This window comes from Macaca fascicularis, chromosome 4, assembly GCF_037993035.2.
Source record: "Macaca fascicularis isolate 582-1 chromosome 4, T2T-MFA8v1.1".
Lineage (NCBI taxonomy): Eukaryota > Metazoa > Chordata > Mammalia > Primates > Cercopithecidae > Macaca > Macaca fascicularis.
In genome coordinates this window covers 99,117,502-99,139,977 of record NC_088378.1, presented here as the reverse complement: position 1 = coordinate 99,139,977, position 22,476 = coordinate 99,117,502, and the positions used below count along the sequence as shown (strand labels likewise).

General features: G+C 38.9%; 1 protein-coding gene across 2 annotated transcripts in view; it reads right to left on the bottom strand.

Annotated features, from left to right (window-relative positions):
* Positions 1–22,476, bottom strand: part of IMPG1 (interphotoreceptor matrix proteoglycan 1) — a 144,932-nt gene that overhangs the window by 65,678 nt on the left and 56,778 nt on the right. For both annotated transcript variants that reach the window (XM_005552515.4, XM_015449161.3), the window contains 5 exons: positions 17,266–17,324; positions 13,586–13,606; positions 11,576–11,823; positions 10,158–10,234; positions 9,194–9,272 (listed from right to left, as the gene is read on the bottom strand). In XM_005552515.4, coding sequence (XP_005552572.3) covers positions 9,194–9,272; positions 10,158–10,234; positions 11,576–11,823; positions 13,586–13,606; positions 17,266–17,324 — 484 coding nt within the window. The remainder of the gene's footprint in view (positions 1–9,193; positions 9,273–10,157; positions 10,235–11,575; positions 11,824–13,585; positions 13,607–17,265; positions 17,325–22,476) is intronic.

Sequence of the window (22,476 nt, the reverse complement as noted above, 5' to 3'; positions counted from 1 at the left end):
GGCGGCCAGGCATGGTGGCTCACTCCTGTAATCCCAGCACTTTGGGAGGCCGAGGTGGGCAGATCATGAGGTCAGGAGATCGAGACTATCCTGGTAACACGGTGAAACCCCATTTCTACTAAAAATACAAAAAGTTATCTGGGCATGGTGGCACGTGCCTGCAGTCCCAGCTACTCAAGAAGCTGAGGCAGGAGAATCGCTTGAACCCGGGAGGCAGAGGTTGCAGTGAGCCAAGATTGCACCATTGCACTCCAGCCTGGGTGACAGAGCAAGACTCTATCTCGAAAAAAAAAAAGAAAGGCAAAAGAGACAGACACACCTGACTTCCCACCCTAACTGTGATGTTACCTCATTTGAGTCCAGACAAGGGAATATGATACAGAAACCTTTGTAGCTATGAAAACACCATGTCTTGATCACTTGAGAAGTGATTAGTGGGAGAATAGAAAATTGTGGAACTGGTTAGATGCCACTTTGACCACCTAACCTACGCCAGCCCCTTCTGAACAACTTTCTCTCTATTCTCGTTCCATTATTGAGTACATATTTCCTATCCTCTCTTCTGCTACGAGCTCCTTCCAGTTCCTCAGGAATGGACACCCACTACCATTAACGACAAACACGTCTTCTATATTATAATTAAGTGCATCCTGTCAAGCAAACCACTTTCTCTTTGCACCAGATGGATTGTTGAATTGTGACTTGATTTTGTCTGTTCTAGTTCTGTCTTTGCATCTATGGTGCTGACATAACATATAAGGCTCCTTGTTTTTTTCCAACTATGCTGAGCTCATTCGAGACATACTGTGATGATTAATTTGATGTGTCAACTTGGCTAGGCCACAGTACCCAGATATTATTGTAGATGTTTCTGTGAAGGTATTTTAAAAGATGAGATTAACATTTAAATCAGTGGACTCTGACTAAAGCAGATTACCCTACATAATGTGAGTGGGCCTCATCCAATTAGCTAAAGGCCTCGATAGGAAAAAGACTGATGTCTGCAGAGGAAAAGGGAATTCTGCCAGCAGATGGCCTTCGGACCATCGACTGCAACAAGAACTGCATCAAAGTGCAACTTTCCCTGGTTTTCCAGCCTGTCACCTAGCTTGCAGATTTTGAACTTGCCAGCCTCCACAAGAATATGAGTCAACTCCTTAAATAAACCTCCCTCCCCCCGCCCCATTGTGTTCCATTAGATTTTCAACTCCAGCATGAAAAGAAATTTGGTGTCTCATGTATAACATAGATGACTATGGGGGCGTTTCATTTCATGGTGATCCAGACTCTTTGACCTATCCTTCGCCATCCACCATTATCCAAAGTAGTCCCGAATTTATTTTACTTTTTAAATAAAATATCTCTTGTATCATCTTCCTTCCTTCTGCATCCATGCTCCCAAAGCTTCACACCAAATACAGAACAAAATCCTCCACTTCCCTACTTTTCACCCACCAAGCTGTGGGCAGACAAACTTTCCCTAAGCCCCATTTTCATTACTCCCCTCATTTTCTGAAAACCCAGAACAAACTCCTTTTTCTGACTTTTAAAGTCCTGCTTGATACATATCCTTCCCTACTTATTTCTCAGCATTCTTCCCTGAAACTCCAATCTCTACAGCTTTGCTTATGAAACTTATTATACTTGGAAGGTCATCTCCTCTCTCTTCATGAAAGTCCTTTATACCCTTCTCGACCCAAGTAAAGCTCCATGAGTGCTTTCTTTGATATCTCTGCTTCTCATGTTTTTCTTCTCTTCTGAACTAAAATAATTATGTACCTCTGTTTAGTCTATGTAAAGTTTAAGTAGTATTTATATTTTATACATAACATCTTACATTGTTCACTATTTCATATGTGTAGGTCTTGAATAAAGGAAGTAGATGGGAAGTGCACTGCGGTCTCTTGTGAACTTAATCTTCCTTTCAGAGCCAGACTTTGTGCTTGTTGAACAAAGAATAGTGAATGTTGAAGTTCTGGTGTTTTTAATTAGTTATTAACAACTATTAGTTGTTGACAGTTCTCAATATGACGTTTCAATTTACCCCCAAATTTAGGCCTTGGAAACATCTAAGACATATGTAAGGGGCATTGTTATTTAAATTGGGATTGCATCTTTGACAGCTGTCATAAAGAATACCATAGATCAGATGACTCAAACAATGGACGTTTCTTTCTCACAACTCGGGAGGCCATGAAGTCCAAGATCAAGGCACCAGCAAAACCAGTGCCTAGAGAGATCACTCTTCTTAGTTTGTAGGCAGCTGTCCTCTAGTTGTATCCCCACATGGCAGAAAGGGAGAGAGAGAAAGGGAGACAGAGGGAGAGAAAGGAAGAGACAGGAGAGAGAGAGAGAGAGAAAGGGAGAGAGAAATCATCCCTCTTTTGTCTCTTCTTATAAGGGCTTGGCCCTCATGACCTGATTACCTCCCAAAGGCTCTTACCTTTGACCTAATTACCTTCCAAATACCATCACAGTGAGGATTTAGGTCTTTCTTCCTTAAGCCTTCAGTAACCTTTCTCAAAAAAGTTCTTAATTTTCCACATATGATAACTGAGTGATATATTTTTAAGATTAAAGATTTTTGTTAAAATAGTCACAATTGCTTAATTTTGAAAAGCATTTAAAAGTTTATTCAAGCAGGGCTGTTCTCTTTGTCATTAGAGCTGTTTACTACTGAGGGATGATCAGGGAATAGTGCTCAATAGGTTTATCCTAATTGTTTCAGTGCTAGCGAGTGTGAAAGGAAACAGAACCAAGCCAGCTTCCAGGTAGTCTGTTGAGGGGCTGCAGAGCTCTGTGGCATGGTGCAAGCCTCTACTCCTGGCCTGAGCTGCTGTGTGCTGGTTTTCTCTCTGTTCACTTTAATGTTGGAAAGAGATTAAACAGATCACTACTCTTCATAAAAATTGGACTGTGACTTGGAAAAGGAGTTGGGAGCAGCCTGGAAAAAGGGTGGTCACGAAGAGGGCTTTGAGAGAATGAGGGCTTAACAGCATGATGCAACAGGGAATGACCAAGATAGCACTGGCTAGGGAGAAGTTTCTAGCAAAGGATGTGACTGACATGTCAAGACAGGACAGCTATGTAATAACTTGAGGTTGGTGACTGGGTGGTGCTGCACTATGGCTTCCTCCTGTCCTTATCAACTCAACTCACAATAAAGTTGATCTACTCATAGAAATATCTACCTCCAGAATGAAGAGGGGGTGAAAGAAGGGAACAGATTCAGGACGGGAGATGGAATAATATCAGTTCACTAGAGGGCAGAAAGTCAAAACAATTTTCTTGGCAATTGCCAACATTTGAGGCAGGGTACTGAATTTCCCAAACTGAAATATTGAAGGATGTATTAAGTCACCTGACATTTCTAGGCTAAATCTAGAAGTACCAAATTTGAGAGTTGAAAGAACTTCATTTTACTTTTCATCTTTTCCTGGGCATTGTAAAGATTGTATCTAGGGATGGGGTGCAATTGGAAGTTTTGTTGAATGGCCATTCTTTCTTTTCTTTGGATGACATTTTTCTTGTAGACCACTCAGAATAATTTTTATAAACAATATACTCCTGTTAAGAAAAGCTTGCTCCCTGGTAGGAAAGAACAGGCAAAAATATTGACCACTGTTGCCTAAACTCAGTTCAGCTGAGTTGTTCTTACAACTCTTTTCAAGTCTTACTATTATCCTTTCATCCTAAAGTGGAGCAATTTAAATAACATCTTTGCCAAGCCTTCCTGATTGAGTCCGGAAGTGTCCATTTTTGCGCTAGGAGAAAGGCTTATTGCAAATTTCTTTCCCTGCATACCTACATGTAATCAATGTGGTAGTTGGTACATCACATGAGGTGGAGCTGATTAAAGTTCTTCAGCACTCTCATTTTGATGAAAGTGTTTACCAATAAGGGACATTGCCCTACACGTGAGGCTGGAACTACGTGGGTACCAGCACAGGGAAGGCACGTATCCTCCAGGCATTTCCTGTCTGAGATGATAGTACTGACAGGCCCAATAAGGTCGACAGCAGTTACAAATAGTTATGAAACTGCAATTATATGCCAGCCACTGAGCCTAGCACAGGAATTTTAAAAAAAGGAATAAGAGCATGTCTTTTTACTTCAGGAATTCAGTCTTGGAGGGATTCCAGACATGCATAGCAATAGTTTCAATTCTGTATGGTAAATGTTTGATGGAGGTCTAGATGACTTTTTGCTGTGGAATCAGGGAACAGATGGTAATTATAAATCCTTTTCAGGGAGCGGTTGGGGAAAACTTCACAGAGAAAGTAGCACGTTAGCTGAAACTAAAATATGAGTTGGAGGTCATCAAGCTGGAAGAATGGAAGAGTATTATAGGCACAAGAAAAAGTAACTGTGTAAAAGCACAAGAGCATGACAATGAATGACAAATTTTGGCAATGGTGAGTGGTGTGACCAGAAATGATAGCCAAATACTGCTTCTAGAACACTGATTTGGCTCTAAGTTTTTTACTGGACAGATTAAAAAGAGAACTAGATTATTCCAATAAACTCTGACTTTCATGGAGATATTGTAATACAAATTCATTCATTCACTGCTTTAATTAATTTAACATATATTAATTTTTAATATAGCATCTGACTGGACACTGCCAATATAGGAATGAATAGAGACAGATGACTGTCCCTGACCACATGGAACATTAGCAGCTTGGTTTTATATTGAGTTCATTCAGTTTAGCTCATGTCACGGATTCCTTTTGACAGAGTCAAAGGCTGAGGTGAGATAAAGAAAAGTTGGAAGTGTGTTAATTTCAACGTATTACCTAGATGGGCAATAAAAGACAAAACAATGCCCAATAGTACAGTAGCTCTGCTTAAAGCTTGCTTCTTCACTTAAAATACTGCAATTTATTAAGAGACTGGTTTCTACTGTAAATGGAATGTGTTGCAAGTGAAAAAGTCTGTAATTTGGGAGGGAGGACACTAAAGAACTTCTCTCCTGATAGACCAGATGATCATTCTAATGAGCTAAAAGAGAAATGTATTGTCGCCTACACACGTCTAAACCAAACCAAACCACAAAAAATTTTTTACCCTGTGAATTGATACTATTTTTGAACAAGTTGGATACATGTTGTGTGAAGGACAGAATATCAAGTTTCTCCTATATGTGGCTGACTCATTTTTATGAAATAGGAGTGATCTTTTTGAGACAAAGTCTCGCTCTGTCACCCAGGCTGGAGTGCAGTGGTGGGATCTTGGTTCACTGAAACCTCTGCCTCCCGATTCAAGCAATTCTCCGGCCTCAGTCTTCTGAATAGCTGAGATTACAGGCAAGCAGTACTACACCTGACTTATTTTTGTATTTTTAGTAGAGACAGGGTTTCACCACGTTGGCCAGGCTGGTCTCGAATTCCTGACCTCAAGGGATCTGCCTGCCTCATCCTCCCAAAGTGCTGGGATTACAGGCATGAGCTGCTGCGCCCAGCCGATGGGAGTGATCTTAACAGATAACTGGCTCTACAGAAAAGAATGGCTTGGGATCAGCTACTATAAAAAACAGTAACAATAGAAGACCCCACAATTCTATACAACATACCAATTCTTTTAGTGTCCTAGATGCATATTTTGCAAATACTTTATCTCAGAATTAACTACTAAGTTAAACTGCTGAAGCTGAAAGATTTCTTTGAGTGCTTTACTGAGATTTTAATGGCCTGGTGGGTGTTTGGTGACACTAACCTCAAAAATTTTCCAGGCTAAAATTATCTCACTGATACTGTGGTGCAGGATTTTGGAGCCCTAATTTTCATTTTACCTGTACTTGGGAAAAAGCCAGAATTGTTTTATGAGGGAGGGAAGCCTTGTTCTTGTCCAGAGTGCCCCTCCACTTCTTTGTTTGTTTGTTTGTTTTCTATTTTCCATGTATAACTGTCTTTTTATCAGCAATGCTTCCCAGTTAGGGTTTCCAATTTTCATTAAGATATGTCATTTCTACTCCCATTTGGGCTGATTATGAAAGCATATGGATCTGCTCTTGTCAATATGGAATATTTGCACTCTAGATCCAGGTCAGCAAATATAACTCTTCTTGCTCAATACAAATCAAAAGCTCAATTATGAGATATAATTTTTACTTATAGAGCATTGACTGAAGGTTAGACAGCACAGCTATTCCTCTAAATAATGCAAAATCAATTCTTGAATTAAGGCAGACTGTCAGCACCTAGTGCCTCCTGGAAGTTCTGTAATGAACTGGGCTTTGGCATTCATTGAACATGTCCGGGGGGCCTTAAAGGAAACACTTGACACTGGTTTTACACAGTAGGAAGGTTCACGTGGACAGGACATGGTGCACTATAACCCAGACTGTCCTTATGAGAATTCATCAGATACATTTTTCTCCTAAGCAATTACCATGCTGTATGCATGCAGATCTATATTAGGTGACTGATTATATTTTCCTCTTTACACAGCCTGTTAAGAAGCTCAAATCATGAACCACCTAAAGCAAACCTACAGAACTCTATGATGTTTATTTTGTATATGATTTTTCCTACAGTTATCTTATTTTAATAAATGATGTGAAACTTATAACACATAAAATTAACTATTTTAAGGTAAATGATTCAGTGGCATTTGGTACATTCACAATGTTGTGTGATCACCACATCAATCTAGTTCCCAAACACCTCCATTTCACTAAAGGAGTAATCTTTGTTTTATTTTCTCTTCCATTTTTCTTTCCATTCTTTAAAATAAAATCAATACAAAATCTTTTTGTATTGATCCATGTCTGTAAATCACTATAAATCTTCTTTAAATGATGTAGGATTTTAATAAGCAAAATTTAAAAAATTTAATAATAAGCCACACTGCAGGATATGGACGAGTAGTAGGCAGGGTATATGAGAAGAACCAAGAAGGAGTCACTTCATGGAAGCCCAGATGTAGGAGTTTCAAGAGCGGAGTGGTTAACAAGAGTCACGTGCCAGAAATGTCAAATAAAAAGAAGATGGAAATGAGACTGCTAAATCGATCAATTAGGAAGTCATCTGTGACTTTTGTGAAAGTTACATCCCTGCTTTGTGTGGTTAGAGGTGAAACCCTGTGGTGATTAGGAGGCGACATAATAGAGACTCAGAAGCCTAGACAATTTAGAAAAATTGACAGAGTAGTGAAATAGAGAAGAGGCTGTGGTTTGAGGGCAAAGCAAGTTTGAGGTTATACTGTTTGCAAAGGATGGAGCTACTTAAGCCAAATATAGTATAATAGATGTAGAAAACTTGAATAATGATCCTGGCTGTGCCGCAAGCTATGATATAACCTTGAACAAGGCACTTCATATTTCTAGCCTTGGTTTTCTCATTTGTGAAACACCGAAGCTTAACCAAATCATCTCTAAGATTTCTTCCAGTTTTAGTGTTCTATGGTATATTCATGAGTAAAAGAAATGTATAAATAAAATGGAAACAGTAAAGCAATTTGAAAATAAGATAATGCTTTCATCATATACTATTATTTTTATTAATCTAGCTGAAATGATAATCTTATAAGGAAGTTTTATGATAGAATGAAAGAAAAGTATTCAGTGAGTTCCTAAGATCAATCATTTCACGAAAAGTTTTGTTTTGTTTTGTCCAACCAACTCTTAAAATAATTTGGATGCCCAAATAGTGGTTGATGTGGATTGTGGTTAATTATAAATGGCTTAAATTCTTCGATATTTCTCCCATCAAGAGAGAAGGTCTATGTCCCCTCCCTTTGAATCTAGAAGGGCTCTACAGCTGCCTAGCAATTAGAATGTGATGAAATGATGCTATTTTTAGGCCCTTACGATATTAGAACACTGACACTCTGAACTCAGCTACCATTCTGTGGCGAAACCCAAGCAACCCTGTGGAGAGACAAGAAATGAGGCCCCCAGCCAACAGCTCTGGGTGAGCACTGATTTGCCAGCCAGTGAGTGAACCGTTTTGGAAATGGATCTTCAACACCAGTTGAGATATTCCAGCTGACACAACATGGAGCAGAGAAAAGCTGTCCCTGCTGATCCCTGCCCAAATTTCAGATTTATTGGCAAAATAAATGATTATTGGTTTAGGCCACTAACTTTAGGGATGGTTTGTAATGCAGCAATAAATAACCGTGTCAAGAAGTTAACATTTATTCACCAATAATCATGTAAATGAAATCCAATTTGTATAAGTAATTCTGCTATCAGGCCATATATGTATTCCCTTGCATTCTGTAAAATGGCATAATAATTGCACAGTGTTTATGAGGGAAATGCAGTTAAGGTAGTTCACTCAAAACTTGTAGAATTTTGTGGAGACCTCTAACTAAAACGATAATAATCTTATTAAATATACCAGTCATAGCAAATCTCCAATGGCATTTGCATTTATCATCACAGTACATTCTTATCAGCCTTGTATCCTAGGGCTTGTGTTTTTTACTTGTACTTTTACCACAGAGCTCTATAGAATGGAAATAATAGGAGTTCTTGGAGCCACTAAGTCAGCTACTTTTTGCACTAAAAAAAGGCTCTCTGCAAGATTTTTGGTCGTTTTCTTCCCTAATGTCTTCACATGTTGCTAAATATTTCTCTTTAACTGTGAAAAAGTTTGATACTATTGCCTCAAAATTAACCTTCTTGGAGATTCAAAAGTGAATCACCAAGACTTCAGTGTTTACTGATATTCTTTCTTACTTACACACGTGCTAATTTACGCTAAAGAAACACATGTAGTAGAACAGACTGTATCCACGGTCAGCATGTAAGAGGCACAGGAATACATATAGTGATTGTAAAGGCCCAGTCCACTGTTGACATGGCCGCTTGTCATGGACTTGGGCCTTAGGACCTACCTTGTCCTCATGGACTCTCAGTTTCCAAGCCCAGAGGAGATTGTTGTTCTGAGTGAGCAGCAGTTGGTGCTGTTTTGCTTTCAGCCTCCTTCACCAGTTCATTAGAAAAGGGCTGCCAGTGCTGGCTGTGGGACTGGGAACTAGAGCTGAAGGGATGATGCTGTGAATGTCCTCCTCCTCAGAAAGGGTAGTTCAATGGACTGCTTTTCTGTTGGAAATGCTGGTGGCAGTGAACCTTTTCCTCGGTTGAGGATGGCTTTGTCACTGGTCTTTGAGGCCAGTATCAAATGGGATTCATCAAAGAGTATGTTGTCATCTAACATAGACTTTGTGAGAAGAAACTTACCAGGTAGACCATGCTCTGCTCCGTCCACTATCTCAAGCTGGGGTTCAACAAGAGGAAGTTCTGGACTCAAAGTAGCATCCTGAAGAATGAATTTTGCAAGACAGATGTTGAGAAGGATGTATATGTATATAAGAAGGGCTATATCCATATTTTAAAATTTTCTTTTAAATTTAAGCAAACTATTTTGTAGTTGACTTGAATCTACTATGGAGGAAGGTTCTGATATAGAAATATGTTCTAAAAGGGTAATATCCGTTGATACAGTGGTAAAATAAGATCTATTGCTTCTTGGATAACTGAATCTGCCTGAATAGACTTAACTAATAGCTAAGATACTTTGATTTATGTCAATCATGTTATGAATTATTTCATTTTAGGAGGGAATAAAGCTTAATCCAGCACTTCTATTTATGAGCACACCAGTGACAACTTCTGGCATAAATTAAGTAAACATAGGTTTAAATTAAATACAAAAATTATTACTAAATTTATTATTTACTTTTAAAGACATTAATTTGCATTTATCAAACCCCTTAAATAAATACATAGGTAAATCCTTAAGACATGACATAAAAACAAATTTATAAAGTATGATCGTGTTTATACATATTTCTGAAAGTCAAAGTTAAATAATATGTTCTGCTTTAATTATTCTTTTCAGTTCATGAAAATATGTTTGTTTCATTAAAAACAGAGGCCATCCTGATTCTAATTGAAACAAAAATCTAACTAAATTGAAGGAAACTTTGAACTTTGAGATATTTGAAATGCAAGTTGTATTATATTTTATTAATACAGATACTGAAAGTGGGTTAAGCAAGTGCTGCTTGTAAAAAACAGAAAAGAATATAATTAGCATTGCAAAGGGGATTTTGCTCTGTTCAGTTCCTAAGCTGATTTGTTCTTTGATGGAAGGTTTTGAGACTTTGTTCCTATTTAAAGAACAAAAGGACAACAAACTCACCTCTGTTATATCAGCAAAAGATGTGGGCAGCTCTGATTGGGTATCAGGACCAAAGGCTGGCAGTGATCCAGCAATTTCTGTGGGTAAAAAAATCACAAGATTTGAGTGTATCTTTCCTTTTTCTTTTGAGGTTGGGGCAATAAAACAGTCCAGGTTGAAACATGCAGAATAACCAATCCTTAAGGAGTAGTATGACAAATCATTAAGAAACCAGAGGCATAGAAAAAAAGGTCATTAATCTGAAGGATATATTGAAGGACAGATGCAAAGGGTGCATCTTGCATGTTTATGTGATAAGAATAGTTATTAAGGTGGATTTTTAGGGTGTTCAGTTTTATTCTATAGATTTGGACCAAGCAGGCTGACTATCTAGACCATTGGGGATAAAAATATGACTAAGCTGATAATAAACAAAATTATTAGAATAAATACTGGAACCAATGATAATTTGTGGCAAACTTTCAGCCTAAAGCCTGATTCTCAGAACGCCACAGAGGGCTCAAAAGAGAGAAGCCCCGAGTATCAGGTTGTCTCTGAGAAGCTTCTGAAGTTGCCGTTTTCTTGCCTGTGAATTTCCCTGGCCCTTCGTCTTGTCCTAAGAGACCTTTATGAGATTTTCTAGTGTTAAGAGTGCCTATCTTAGGCAGAAAACAGAACTGGCAGAAAATGACAGTTTCGTGCCATGTTGTGCTAAATGGCATTTCCAGTGTCCATTTACTTTGCCATTTACTGAACCTACTGAGGACTTCCCTCTGAGGATCTTGAGTGTGCCTGATGATCTTGTTGACTTCTTTAGATCCACTCTCCCCTCCTCTCCCTGCCACTTGCTGCCCCAGAAGGTTGAATAATATTGGCTATATCAATGGTTCCTTGTGCTCTGTCTTTGGCATGGCTTACAACATTAGGCAACACTTCAAGTCTGGAGATAGCAATGAGGCTTGCTGCTTCTAGCCCCAGGGAGCTCTCCTAATTCTTTGTGTACCGGCAAACCTTTACAAATGGTCCCTTTATTAAACTCTCCTCAAATTATACTAATTTGAATGTGCCATCTGTTTCTTGCTGAGATCTGACCAATTGACTAGATGAGAGAATCTGTTTAGATCGTGCCAGGGTAACAGAACTGTCTGTGGGTTCTTTTCTCTGCCTTGGTTGCACTGGCTGTCTACAGTTGACTTGGAACTGAACTGAAACACTTGGATTCTCCTAGAACTGCCCTTGGTAAGAAGTGGGTACCAAAGACATCAAATGAGACACAGGAAGGAGTGAGAAAAGCTAGAAATGACACCATACATGTTCCTGTCACAGTAATGATTGACTTTAGAAGACCCAAGTTAAAATGACAGTTTCCATGAGACATTCACATTCTTAGTCTCTGTCAAAATGAGAATAAACTCAGAACTAAGCAATCACTAACTGACCATCAGTGAACTGAATTGTCCCCACATCCAAAGATTGCTCTTCCTCTAGTGCTTTGCTGATCAGCCTTTTGAGGTCTGCAGCTGTGAGATAGATTTCTGGTTGCTTGTCCTCCTCCATGGTTCCATGATAGACTTCCTCACTTTCAATTTTGTTGGAATCAAAAGACGGGAGGTCACTTGCAGGGCTTTTTGCTTCTGCACTGTGTCTCTTAAAGATAGCTGTAAGTTGCATCTCTGTGGAGCTTGAGCTGTGGATAGCAGAAGACACATTCCCCACCCAAAGCCGTTGTTACATGCCTTGTAAAGAGAGCCACTAGATTGCTACAAAGCTTCAGGATAGCTTCCACCTCTTTCCTGATGGGCTCTGAGAGAATATCCCACTTTAAAACATTTCAACATTTATCAGAAACTTAAAATATGAAAAAAGAACAAACATATATTTTGGTTCTAAAATAGAATGGCAGGAGGGAGTTCAGTCCACCACAAAGAAGGATTACTAACTGAATCAAGTGACTATAGATTTTTACTTCAGGTTTTTGTTTGTTTGTTTGTTTGTTTTTTCCGACAGGGTCTCACTCTGTTACCCAGGCTGGAGTGCATTGGCATGATCATGGCTCACTGTAGCCTCGAAGTCCTGGGGCTCAGGTGACCCTTCTGCCTTATCCCCCAGCATAGCTGGGAATGCGGGAAGGAGGTGGGCTAATTTTAAAGTTTTTTGTAGAGACAGAGTCTTGCCATGTTGTCCAGACTGGTTTCAAACTCATGGCTCAAGTGATCTGCCTGCTGTGGCCTCCCAAAGTGCTGGGGTTACAGGCCTGAGCCACTGTGCCCACCTACGTCTTTTTGAAAAAGTGTTTTTTGTCAAAAGTTGCTGGTATTGACCACTATTTTTTGTGATCTTATAAGTCATGCCGTGCCAATCAGGAAGAAGGACGAATTACCCTTTCTTCTACAAATAGCCTCCTTTAGGAAGGTCTATGAAATAGCAATGTAAGATATAGCAGCAGTAGGATAATAGTATGTATATATATATACACACACTATATGTATGTAAAAAAGTCCAAATTACCCTTCTATATACCCATATATATGTTGTAACCAAGTAACCAAGTCAAAGGTTCAGTTCTTAAGGCTATTTCTTTCCTACTTTTTTTCTAAGAAGTATTTTTAAGTAAAAAATTACAACTTTAATTGAAAACACTCTTTTCCCTCAAGCTGCTTTTAAAATAACATCTTAGAAGGAAGGTGTGAGAAAAGAGAAAGATAAGCAGTACATAGGTAGCTGTATTTATTATCCTATTCATTAACTCAAAGCTTTTTTGCATGCAAAAATGAAACAGGATTCTTTATGTCTCTCCCCTCAGGAATCAGGTTTAACCTTTAGTTCATGTCATAAATCTATACAGAGTGATGTAGAAGTGTTTCAAGGCCACAGAAACTGATCATGTGTATTCTTGGTGGTTTTTCAGACCATACAATGATTTAGAGTCTATTGTTTGTTATTTCACTAGTCAATTACAGAGCCAAAGTTGGATTCTTATTACTGAGCTCTCCAAGGTATAGTGGGCTCTTTTCTCAGTTCACATTGACCTTGGAAAGGAACAAATTAGTTTCTCTGTTTTATCCCAGACTTCGGTTGCTTCCACGTATATGTGTGCTTTCAGATAGACAAATGCCCAATACAAATGGCATTTAAGAAATAAAGTATGCTTGCAGCACAGAAATGTGTTTTTATTTTCTGACTATACCTTGAGTATGATAAAATCCTGTTCAGTTGACCAAGGAAATGTATACCTATATACCACATAGAGACTTTGATTAGAGAGTTTTTTTCTTTAACTCTTTTACTGGGTAATTGTTCAATTACTTCCATTCAAATAAGAAACCATCAAAAAGTAATGGGCTTATCCCAGACATTATATGTAAAAATTATTTGTGCAATATCAGTATATAAATTTGGGGGAGGGGGAAACGTACTATATTTCAAAACATAAAAAAAGTCCAAATTACCCATCTTTTTCTTTCTTTGGTCTTCATTTCATCATGCACAATGGAAACATGAAAAAGAGAAAAAATTTTAATGACATTTATTGAGACATTCAATGGAATTATTTTATATGCAAAAGAAAAAAAATTTCCTTCCATTGTCTCTTATGTTTGCCCAGAGCTTTGAAGGAAACATATAAACTGCCATCAGAATTTGAATGGAAACTTTGAGAGCGATATGAATCTAAGGAAGTAAACATCATTATATGTTTCTGATTAGGATTTGAGCCTTAGTTCAAAGATTATCTGTACTTTGGTCTTCTTCTTAAATTCCTTAATGTCTTCATATTCCACCTAAAGAGGCTGGAAATCTATCCTATATGTTTTACATTTTGGGTGGTGCTGGTGCAGGAACATTTTTAAAAAGTACTTTGTAAATGGATTTCTCAGTTCTTACTGGCATTAAATGATTAGTTTATTCTTGAAGATAATTTATCTGAGGCAAAACCATGGAACTGGTGTTTTCTTGAGTGATTATTTTTTGAATTGTTGTAATCAGTAAGCTTTGAGGGATTGGTCCAATTCACCATGGGACAGCTTGCAAGAAAAACTAACACTTGTTTACTGGGTGAGTGGTCTGTGCCAGAACGTTTACATGCATTCTCATTTAATCTTTTCAGCAATGTAATCCCAGCTTCACAGAAAAGGGAACAGGCACATAGAAGGAGGTGTCAAATGGGAATTGCAGGGTTGAAACCCTGGCTTTCCTGACCGCAAGCCTGGCTCATTTTTCCATGCTACCACCTGCTTGTGCATGAAAAAAGACCATTTACTCACCAAACTGATGAAAGCATTTTGGACTCCTTCGGACATATGTGTGAATTCAGTTTAGTAGCTATGTCCAGCTTTCTCCTTTTGCATTTCAAATGGTAGTTGCTGCCAAAGACACTCTACACATGTGATAGGATTGGCGTTGTTGCCCTTTCTGCCTGGACTATCTGAACTAATCGAACTTTCATCCCCAGATGTAATGTGACTGAAATGTACCTGCTACAGGCATACCACAACCCTCCTTCTGTGGAGGCAAGGAAGAATCTATGACTATCTAACTAGTGCTGCTGTATGGGGTGAGATCTCCTTTTCTACCAACCAGACATTCATCCTGCCTCTTGCTTGTTTTCAGCAATAGTTTGTAATCCATGTGGTTCTGTAAAGAGGCCAGGCTTCCTGGGTCAAGACTCTAGTCCTGTTAATTTTTAAATAATTGTTTCATTGAGGTATCATTGTGATAAACAAATGGGACATATAAATGGTATATAATCCAATAATTTTGATGCCATACACCTATCAAACCATTACCACAATCAAGATAGTGAGCATATTCATCATCCGCAAAGCTTACTCATCCTACTGTGTCATTCTTCCCCTCCTATCCCTATCTGCCTCACCTTCCTAAGCAACTGCTGATCTGTTTCCTGTTACTGTAAATTGGTTTGCATTTTCTAGAGTCTATTATAAATAAAATAATGATGTACTTTTGTTTGGCTTCTTTCACTCAACATAGTTATTTTGAGATGCACCCATGTTGTTGTGTATTCCAACAGTTCATTTCTTTGTTGAGAAGTTGTCTATGGTAAGAATATGTGACAATTTGTTGCCCTGTTGATAGACATTTGGGTTATTTCCAGGTCTTGGTTATTAAGAATAAAGTGGCTTTGAACATTTGTGAACAAGTATTTGAAGGCGTATACTCTTCAACAAGACTGCATGATTATTAATAGTTTTCTGCCTTTCTGAGAGATAAAGCAATATTTAAAGAGGAATTTTCATTGTTCATCCTCATAATTGTGTTAATGATACGTTCTAGCTACTTCCCAGTCACGTTGAATTCAGTGAAGTCACTGATAAAAAAGTACTTGTTAAATTGTAAATCAACCTTTATACAAATGAGCTGGAGGAAAGTCAGTACCAGGAGACTCACAGGGTTTTTGGTTTTCTTCAGGGATCTGGCCCACAAAAAAGCAATTTCCTTAATAATATATTTACTTTATAATATTGTGAGCATCATTATTAATGATTACAATTTTGCCACTGTCATGAGCATATTATTTATTGTATTCAAGGGCCAAAATATTTTATGGTGGACTAAATCTTCATGTCATCATGGAAATCACTGGGAAAATGTGATCAAACTTACTTTGTAAGCATCTTTGGCAGAAATAATAATAAATCCTTACAAAGATAAGCACTTGGTAAAAATTCAGTGTCAAGGGATATATCTTTAAAATATTTACCTTGCAAAATTTCATCATCTAACATTTTGGTTTACTTCTAAAACACTTTGTTTAAACACTTGTTTTTCATTTATTGAAGGGAGGTGGATAATGAGCATTTTAATATTCACCAAAAGAACTGTTCCCATCATTTCCTTCAGCTTTAAATTAAAAATTTGTTCTTCCACTGCAGTGGTTTATTCAGAAAACGTCTGCATTTATGCAGAATATTTTTCTATCAACTTTTATTTTTCTCTAATCCATCTGATTTCACATAAAATACTACAGAGCAGCATCTTGAAATAAAGAAAAATGAGTCTGCTTTGGTAGATATTAAGGGTTTCATCTTTTATAACTTTCACTTTTCAGTATTTCCTTTCTCTGGAGTTATACAAATCAGAGGGGCCTGATAGCTTTGGAAGAAATAAACCAAGAGAGCTCCCTGCAAAGCTATTTCTTTTTCTGGGCCTGTGGAGCCCTTGCTCTGCGCATCTTCTTGCTTTAAGACAGTAGGCAGTGAAGGAGCCGGAACACTCCTGGGGAAGCCCACTCTCCTTGGTTTACAAAGCTCGTTTGGGGCAAGAAATCTCATTCTGCTCATACCAGGACTGACACTTACCCTGTGGCACATTTTAAAAATAGCATATTATGAGTTCACCTGTAGATGTTTTGAAAAATGAGAACTTAAAGAAAAGATTTAAAAATTATTTCCCCCAATCATGAACCCACATGAGAGTGTTGTGATGCTGATGGATACAGCCCTCCTTGTGCCAAAGATGTGGGAACATGGTTAAACCCTCTTTAGTGTGGCACTGTCTTATGATCTTATGTTTTTATTTAAAATTTTAATTTAATAATTTTTGAGTGGTAATAGAGTACTATGAGTCAGATGTCAAAATGACATAAAAGGTATATTTTAGAATGTCTTGCTTATGCTCCTATTCCTTTCCATCCCATTTTCCCAACTCTTCTACCCTGATAGCGATGACTTTTTATTGTTCACTTATCTCTCTTGGGCAGCATGGTTTGTTTAAATAGTGATGCTATTTAGCATCCCATAGGAAACCAGGCAATCAGACACCAAGGCGCTTAATTGCTACCTTGTTTTCATCTGTCTCTACTGAGGTAGTTTCCTAAGAAGCTCATTCATAACCACATGGCCAAGGACAGCAGATGAGCTCTCTACAGAGAGCAGTATTTCTGATTCCCAGAAGAAGGAAGGAATACAGCTCCTGTGCTACCCCTTAAGAATCACCTGGAATCATGTTCTAATTAGACAGTTCCTTTATCTGAAACGTACTCCGTTTCCAGGATTTGGCAGAGCTAAACAACTGGGGAAAAAGGACCTTATAATCCTCATGACATTGCTTTTAAAAAAGGATAGGAAGAAAGTAATTTAAAAATTGAGAAGAGTTTGATTCTCTTACTTACCTAAATCCTAACACATGGATTTTTTTGAATCCTGGAAGTTTCTTAAATATCTTTTGCATCTGCAGAGAGAAAAACATTTATAAAATACTCTTTGGTTCTACTGGGTCAGTTCTTGCCTAACTGAAAAACCTAAACACTTTTGATGAGTTAGGGGAAGAGCTGAAAATGGAAAATTATTATTTTTTCTTTTAAAAAAATCTCTCCAAATTAATCAGATGAAAATGAAAAATTGAAACAACTAAAGAGGCCAAACTCTTTGTTCCTAGTGATTTCAAGTATTTTCCTATTTATTTAAAAGCTGTAACTGGGTAGTTCTGATTTGCTCTTATGGTTACTTTAAATAAAATATAAAATAGCTTTAAGGTGATATTTGAAGGAAACTTTTTGTTGATAGGAGTTTTGCTTATACACATAGAGTAATATTTTCTGACTATAATTATAACTAGAGGTAGCTATAATATTTTAACTATGATATTTTCTGAATTAATGATATGGCTTGGAAAATATCTATAATGTGAAAGGGATGATTACATTCAAAATGGCTGCTGCACCTAAACAAAGTGGTAGAAATAGATTCTAATCTAATAGATTAGATTTACTCTTAGATTCATATGGACTTCACAATAAATTTTCTTAATTAATTTGACCTTACTAATGAGGCCTGTTATCATAATATTTTATAATTGCTGTACTAACTAATCCTTAAGCTACCACAGCCTGGCCATTCTCTCCAGGCCACCGTCTCTCCTGCTGTCTCTAAATCCAGTGGCAATTTCTGTTCCCCATCTACAGTGTTCCTGCTCTTTCCTGGTTCTTCTTCCACTTCTCTGACCACTCTCTCCATCTTCCTTGCTCCACCCTATTCCTGTATTTACTTTCTACTTTAAACATAAGGAGCCTTCGAGTTTTCACCTTCAGCCTCCCTGCTTCACTCACTCTCTCTTTTCTTCTGGAAGCTCTACTGTAGATGCTCTGCTAGGCTCTGGGGACACTGTCACATGGACAAGTACTGCCCCATCCAGCTTTCCCGTTGGAAACTGGGAGGGAAGAGAGACTAAGATGAATGGATAATGGTTGAGTAGTGAAGTTTGGGAGAGAAAGCAGGGTGAAAGGTGAGACTGAACAGGTGAGCAAACACCCATCCCTTTCCTCTCTTCCCTTTCCTCTCTTCCCTGTCTCCTCTCTCCTATCCTTTTCCTCAAGGGATCTCATTTTCTCCCGTGGCTTAATTGATCAGTGATACGCAGCCTTGAGTTCTCCACATAAATATCCCAACATTTGCCACTAAGTGAATCTGCCCAAACCAGGGCCATTCTCTTCTTCTCAAATCTGCCTATGTCCTCAGCCTCTTTGCCTCAGACGGGGTCATGAATCCCGATTGTCTTCCATGCTAGAAAGCGCAGCATCCCTAGATACCTTCCCTCCCACCCCTCACATGCAGACACTGACTCTGGTTGGTTTGAATTCCACGAGGTCTTTTGTTTTCCCCATGTTCCTATTCACAGGGCTGGCACACCCTCCCTATCCCCACTCCTGCACTGCTGAAATGGGTTTACGTGTGTGAGTGGGCAGAGAAGAAATGGTTTTCTGGGTGTGTTGGGAGAGGAGGAAGGAGAAGGTATCTCCTTGACTACATTTATTTCGAAGTTAACCTTTTTATTAAGAATCTTCACGAACAATTCCGTGCTGGACCCACTGAACAAGATCCAACTGTTTAGAGTGTCATTTAAGACCCTCCAGAATCTGCACCCCACCCTCAGGTACCTTACTGTTCACTTCCTGCTATCATTATCCCCTTGACCAATATCTTGTCCTTTACGGACACTAAGCTAACCCCTGTTCCTTCCCACACACAATATACACTTCTGTTTCTTCAGGTTCCTATGAATTATTTTCTCTTCAATTTTTCCACCTTCTGCTTATTAACTTTCCCTCCTCCCCACACTGCACCCATTTTCAAAGCCAGCTCAGACATCTTCTGTACTGAAAAGCATTTGTAGAGCCCCAAAATCAGGTTCAATTATTTTTTCTCTTTGCTATTCTAGAGTTTATTGCAGTATACCCCATAAAAGTCTGTGAGGTACATGTCAGTTTCCCTCGCTGAGATCATGATCTTTGGTCATGTCTTGTTTATTCTTTTCTTTACCTCCCTCCTTCTATTTAGCAGATTGTCATACACATAGTAGGGACTCAGCAAATTTTGTTTAATTGAGTTGAGTGCATCTCTTCATTCTCTAAATTCATTATCATTCCACTGTGTTGTCACCATATCAAAAATTACTGCCAACTCTACATTATTCGTGTGAAGGACTACAGCAGTGATGCACAGATAATCCCCAAATCACTTACACTGGGCTTTAGACTGCAGTACGATTTCTTTTCCCCCAGCAGACTGATTTACCTTCTAATTATATATATGTTTGATGACAATATTAAAAGCAGTTTCATTCCCTGAACATAATTGGAACCACAGTGATGAAGGTAGCTCAGCTTTTGAGTGATGAGGAGCTATTTGTACAGGATGGGGTTTAAATATTGGTTCTGCTACTTTCTAGCTGCAAGATCCTGAGTTTATTGCTCAATCTCTCTGAATCTTGGTCTCCTTACCCAAAAAGGAATAACAATGACAACTAATAAGTAACAAGTGCCTGGCACACAGCTGGGCAGTTAGTGATTTGTATTATTTACTTTCTTATTCTCTACTTCTTCTACTGGATTACCAGCTCCTGAGAGCCCACTTTTCTCTTACTCCCCTAAGTGAGCACACGGCATGGAGCCTGGAAAGAGCAGAGCAAGTCTTTAGTTAGTCATTTTTTGAAACTCAGAGGGAGGAAGGACAGGAGGAGGGTCCCTGGAGAGGACAGTAGCAGAAGGCCTGGGGAGCAAGTTTCTGTGTCTCCACCCACAACCTGCCATGGGCTCAACAGAAATCTAGGAAGTTGGGTTTTGCAAAGCTAGTCTTTATTCTGAGGGCAGGCAGGAAGGTCTGTGTACATGCTTCATGTCTGCTGTGGCTTCCTAGGACAAACAGCTTTGGGACCACGGGGAATTTGCCATGCCATTTCAGTAACCGCTCCAGGGATTTAACATTTAAATCTGAGCTGCAGTTTCTGGAGCAACAGATTCAGATCCTGAACCATCCATTTTTCTTCTCCAGGATACCAGAGATGCTGTTATACACATGAAAACAGTCAATCGACCCTGGGACTGGCACTGTAGATGTCTGCAGCTGCAGCATCAGCAACAGGGAGCACTGCGGGGGAGAGCCCTCCTCCTCTCCAGGAGGGCTCCATGGCACTGGCTTGGGTGGAAGGGATTTATCGTTTGTGTTCATGCCCTCTTTGTGAACCTGTCTGGGATTGGTTAAGAATCAACTTTGTTTAGGAGTGTGAGGAAGGCATCTAGGGAGGAGATGACAAAAGCCTCAGTTAATTCTGCTATATAATCTTCTGGGGACCTTCTAGTCATGGAGCACTAACCACTAAATTGCTAATTAAGTGCCCAGTTAACCTTATTAATAATACTGAATGCACAGGGGCCTCCCTGATTCTGCTGGAATGTATGTTAACTGGGCTATAAAAAGGCAGCCGTGTTGAGTTCTCATGAATGTTTGCACAGGAGAAAGCATTCAGACAACAACTAAATGATTCCTTTTGACATTTGTATTAAATTGCTCATTAGGTTTATTGTGGAAATTAAATTACTGCAAAGCACTGTCCATTAATTCCTGATTAGGCCCGAATGTCTGTGCTAATGCAGGCATTGGGCTGTGGTGGGGCTGATTAGTTATCTGATGGCAGGCTGTGAGGTGGTTGGGGCCCTGCTGGGGAGCCTGGTGAGGGAACAGATGCTGTAAGCAGAGGGGTTCCATCTTAGAGAAATCAGTGACGACTGCGCAAACGGAACCAGCAGGACTGATGCCAGGGGTCTCTGGAACAAGATTGGGCAGGGCATACTCTTCTTTGGCTTATAAGTTTTTCAGAGGCTAGCAAGACATGCCTGTTTGGCTGGGCGTGGTGGCTCACGCCTGTAATCCCAGCACTTTGGGAGGCCGAGGAGGGTGGATCACCTGAGGTCAGGAGTTCGAGACCAGCCTGAGCAACATGGTGAAATCCTGTCTCTACTAAAAATACAAAATTAGCTGGCCGTGGTGGTGCATGCCTGTAATTTCAGCTACTTGGGAGGCTGAGGCAGGAGAATTGCTTGAACCCAGGAGACGGAGGTTGCAGTGAGCTGAGATTCACCATTGCACTCCAGCCTGGGCAACAAGAGTTAAACTCCATCTCAAAAAAAAAAAAAAAAAAAAAAAAAAAAAAAAAAAGAAAGAAAGAAAAGAAAAAGACAGAAGACATGCCCATTTGATGATGACACAGTAGTCCTTTCCCACAAATATTTATTCGGGAAAAATAGGAGGCATGGCATGGTGGTTAAGAGCAAGAGTTCTGGTGCCAGGCTGCCTGGGTTGGAATCTTGGTTTTGCTAGATAATAAATGTGGCACCGTTGGACATATTAATCTCCTTTCCTCAGTTCCCTCTTATAAAAAGAGGAAATAATATTATTCACTTATAGAATGAAAAGTTAAATGAGTTAGTACATGTGAAGCATTAAGAAAAGTACTAGCTATTATGTCTATACACAGCAGTTTCGACTTGGAAAGGAACTCTGAAGTCATCTTCTACAATTTCTAAGTGAGGAAGTTAGGCTAGGGATCTCCAATTTCTCAGAGCTAATTTTTTTGCAAAACCAGGACTAGAACTCTGATTTTTAAAAAATCCCAATATATTTGCATTACTCTACATCAAATTGTTGTAGGTGTTTAGAAAATTGACAATAGATCATTGAAGAGCCTATGGCCAGTTATTCTACTTTGAAGATATTCTGACTATATTAAGGAATTGCCAAAAAGAATGTTCCAAAGAAAAATAGTTTGTTAACAAATTATTCTTGAATTCATTTGTTCTAATAATCCATGTCTGAATTAGTTTTCTGGTTCATAAATGCCCCATACTGTCTTTTACTTTGACGTTTGTAGAAAGAATTCTTTACATTTTATTGACTGAATGCTGATGCAGAGACAGGCTGGAGGTTAAGAATGTTTCACTTATTCATCTCCTCTCCGGGTGAGAAGAGATATGTTTGAATTCTCCAAGTATGAGAAGGGGGCCTGTTTGTTCCCTGGCCATGCTGAGTAAGATTCATGTACACTCCTG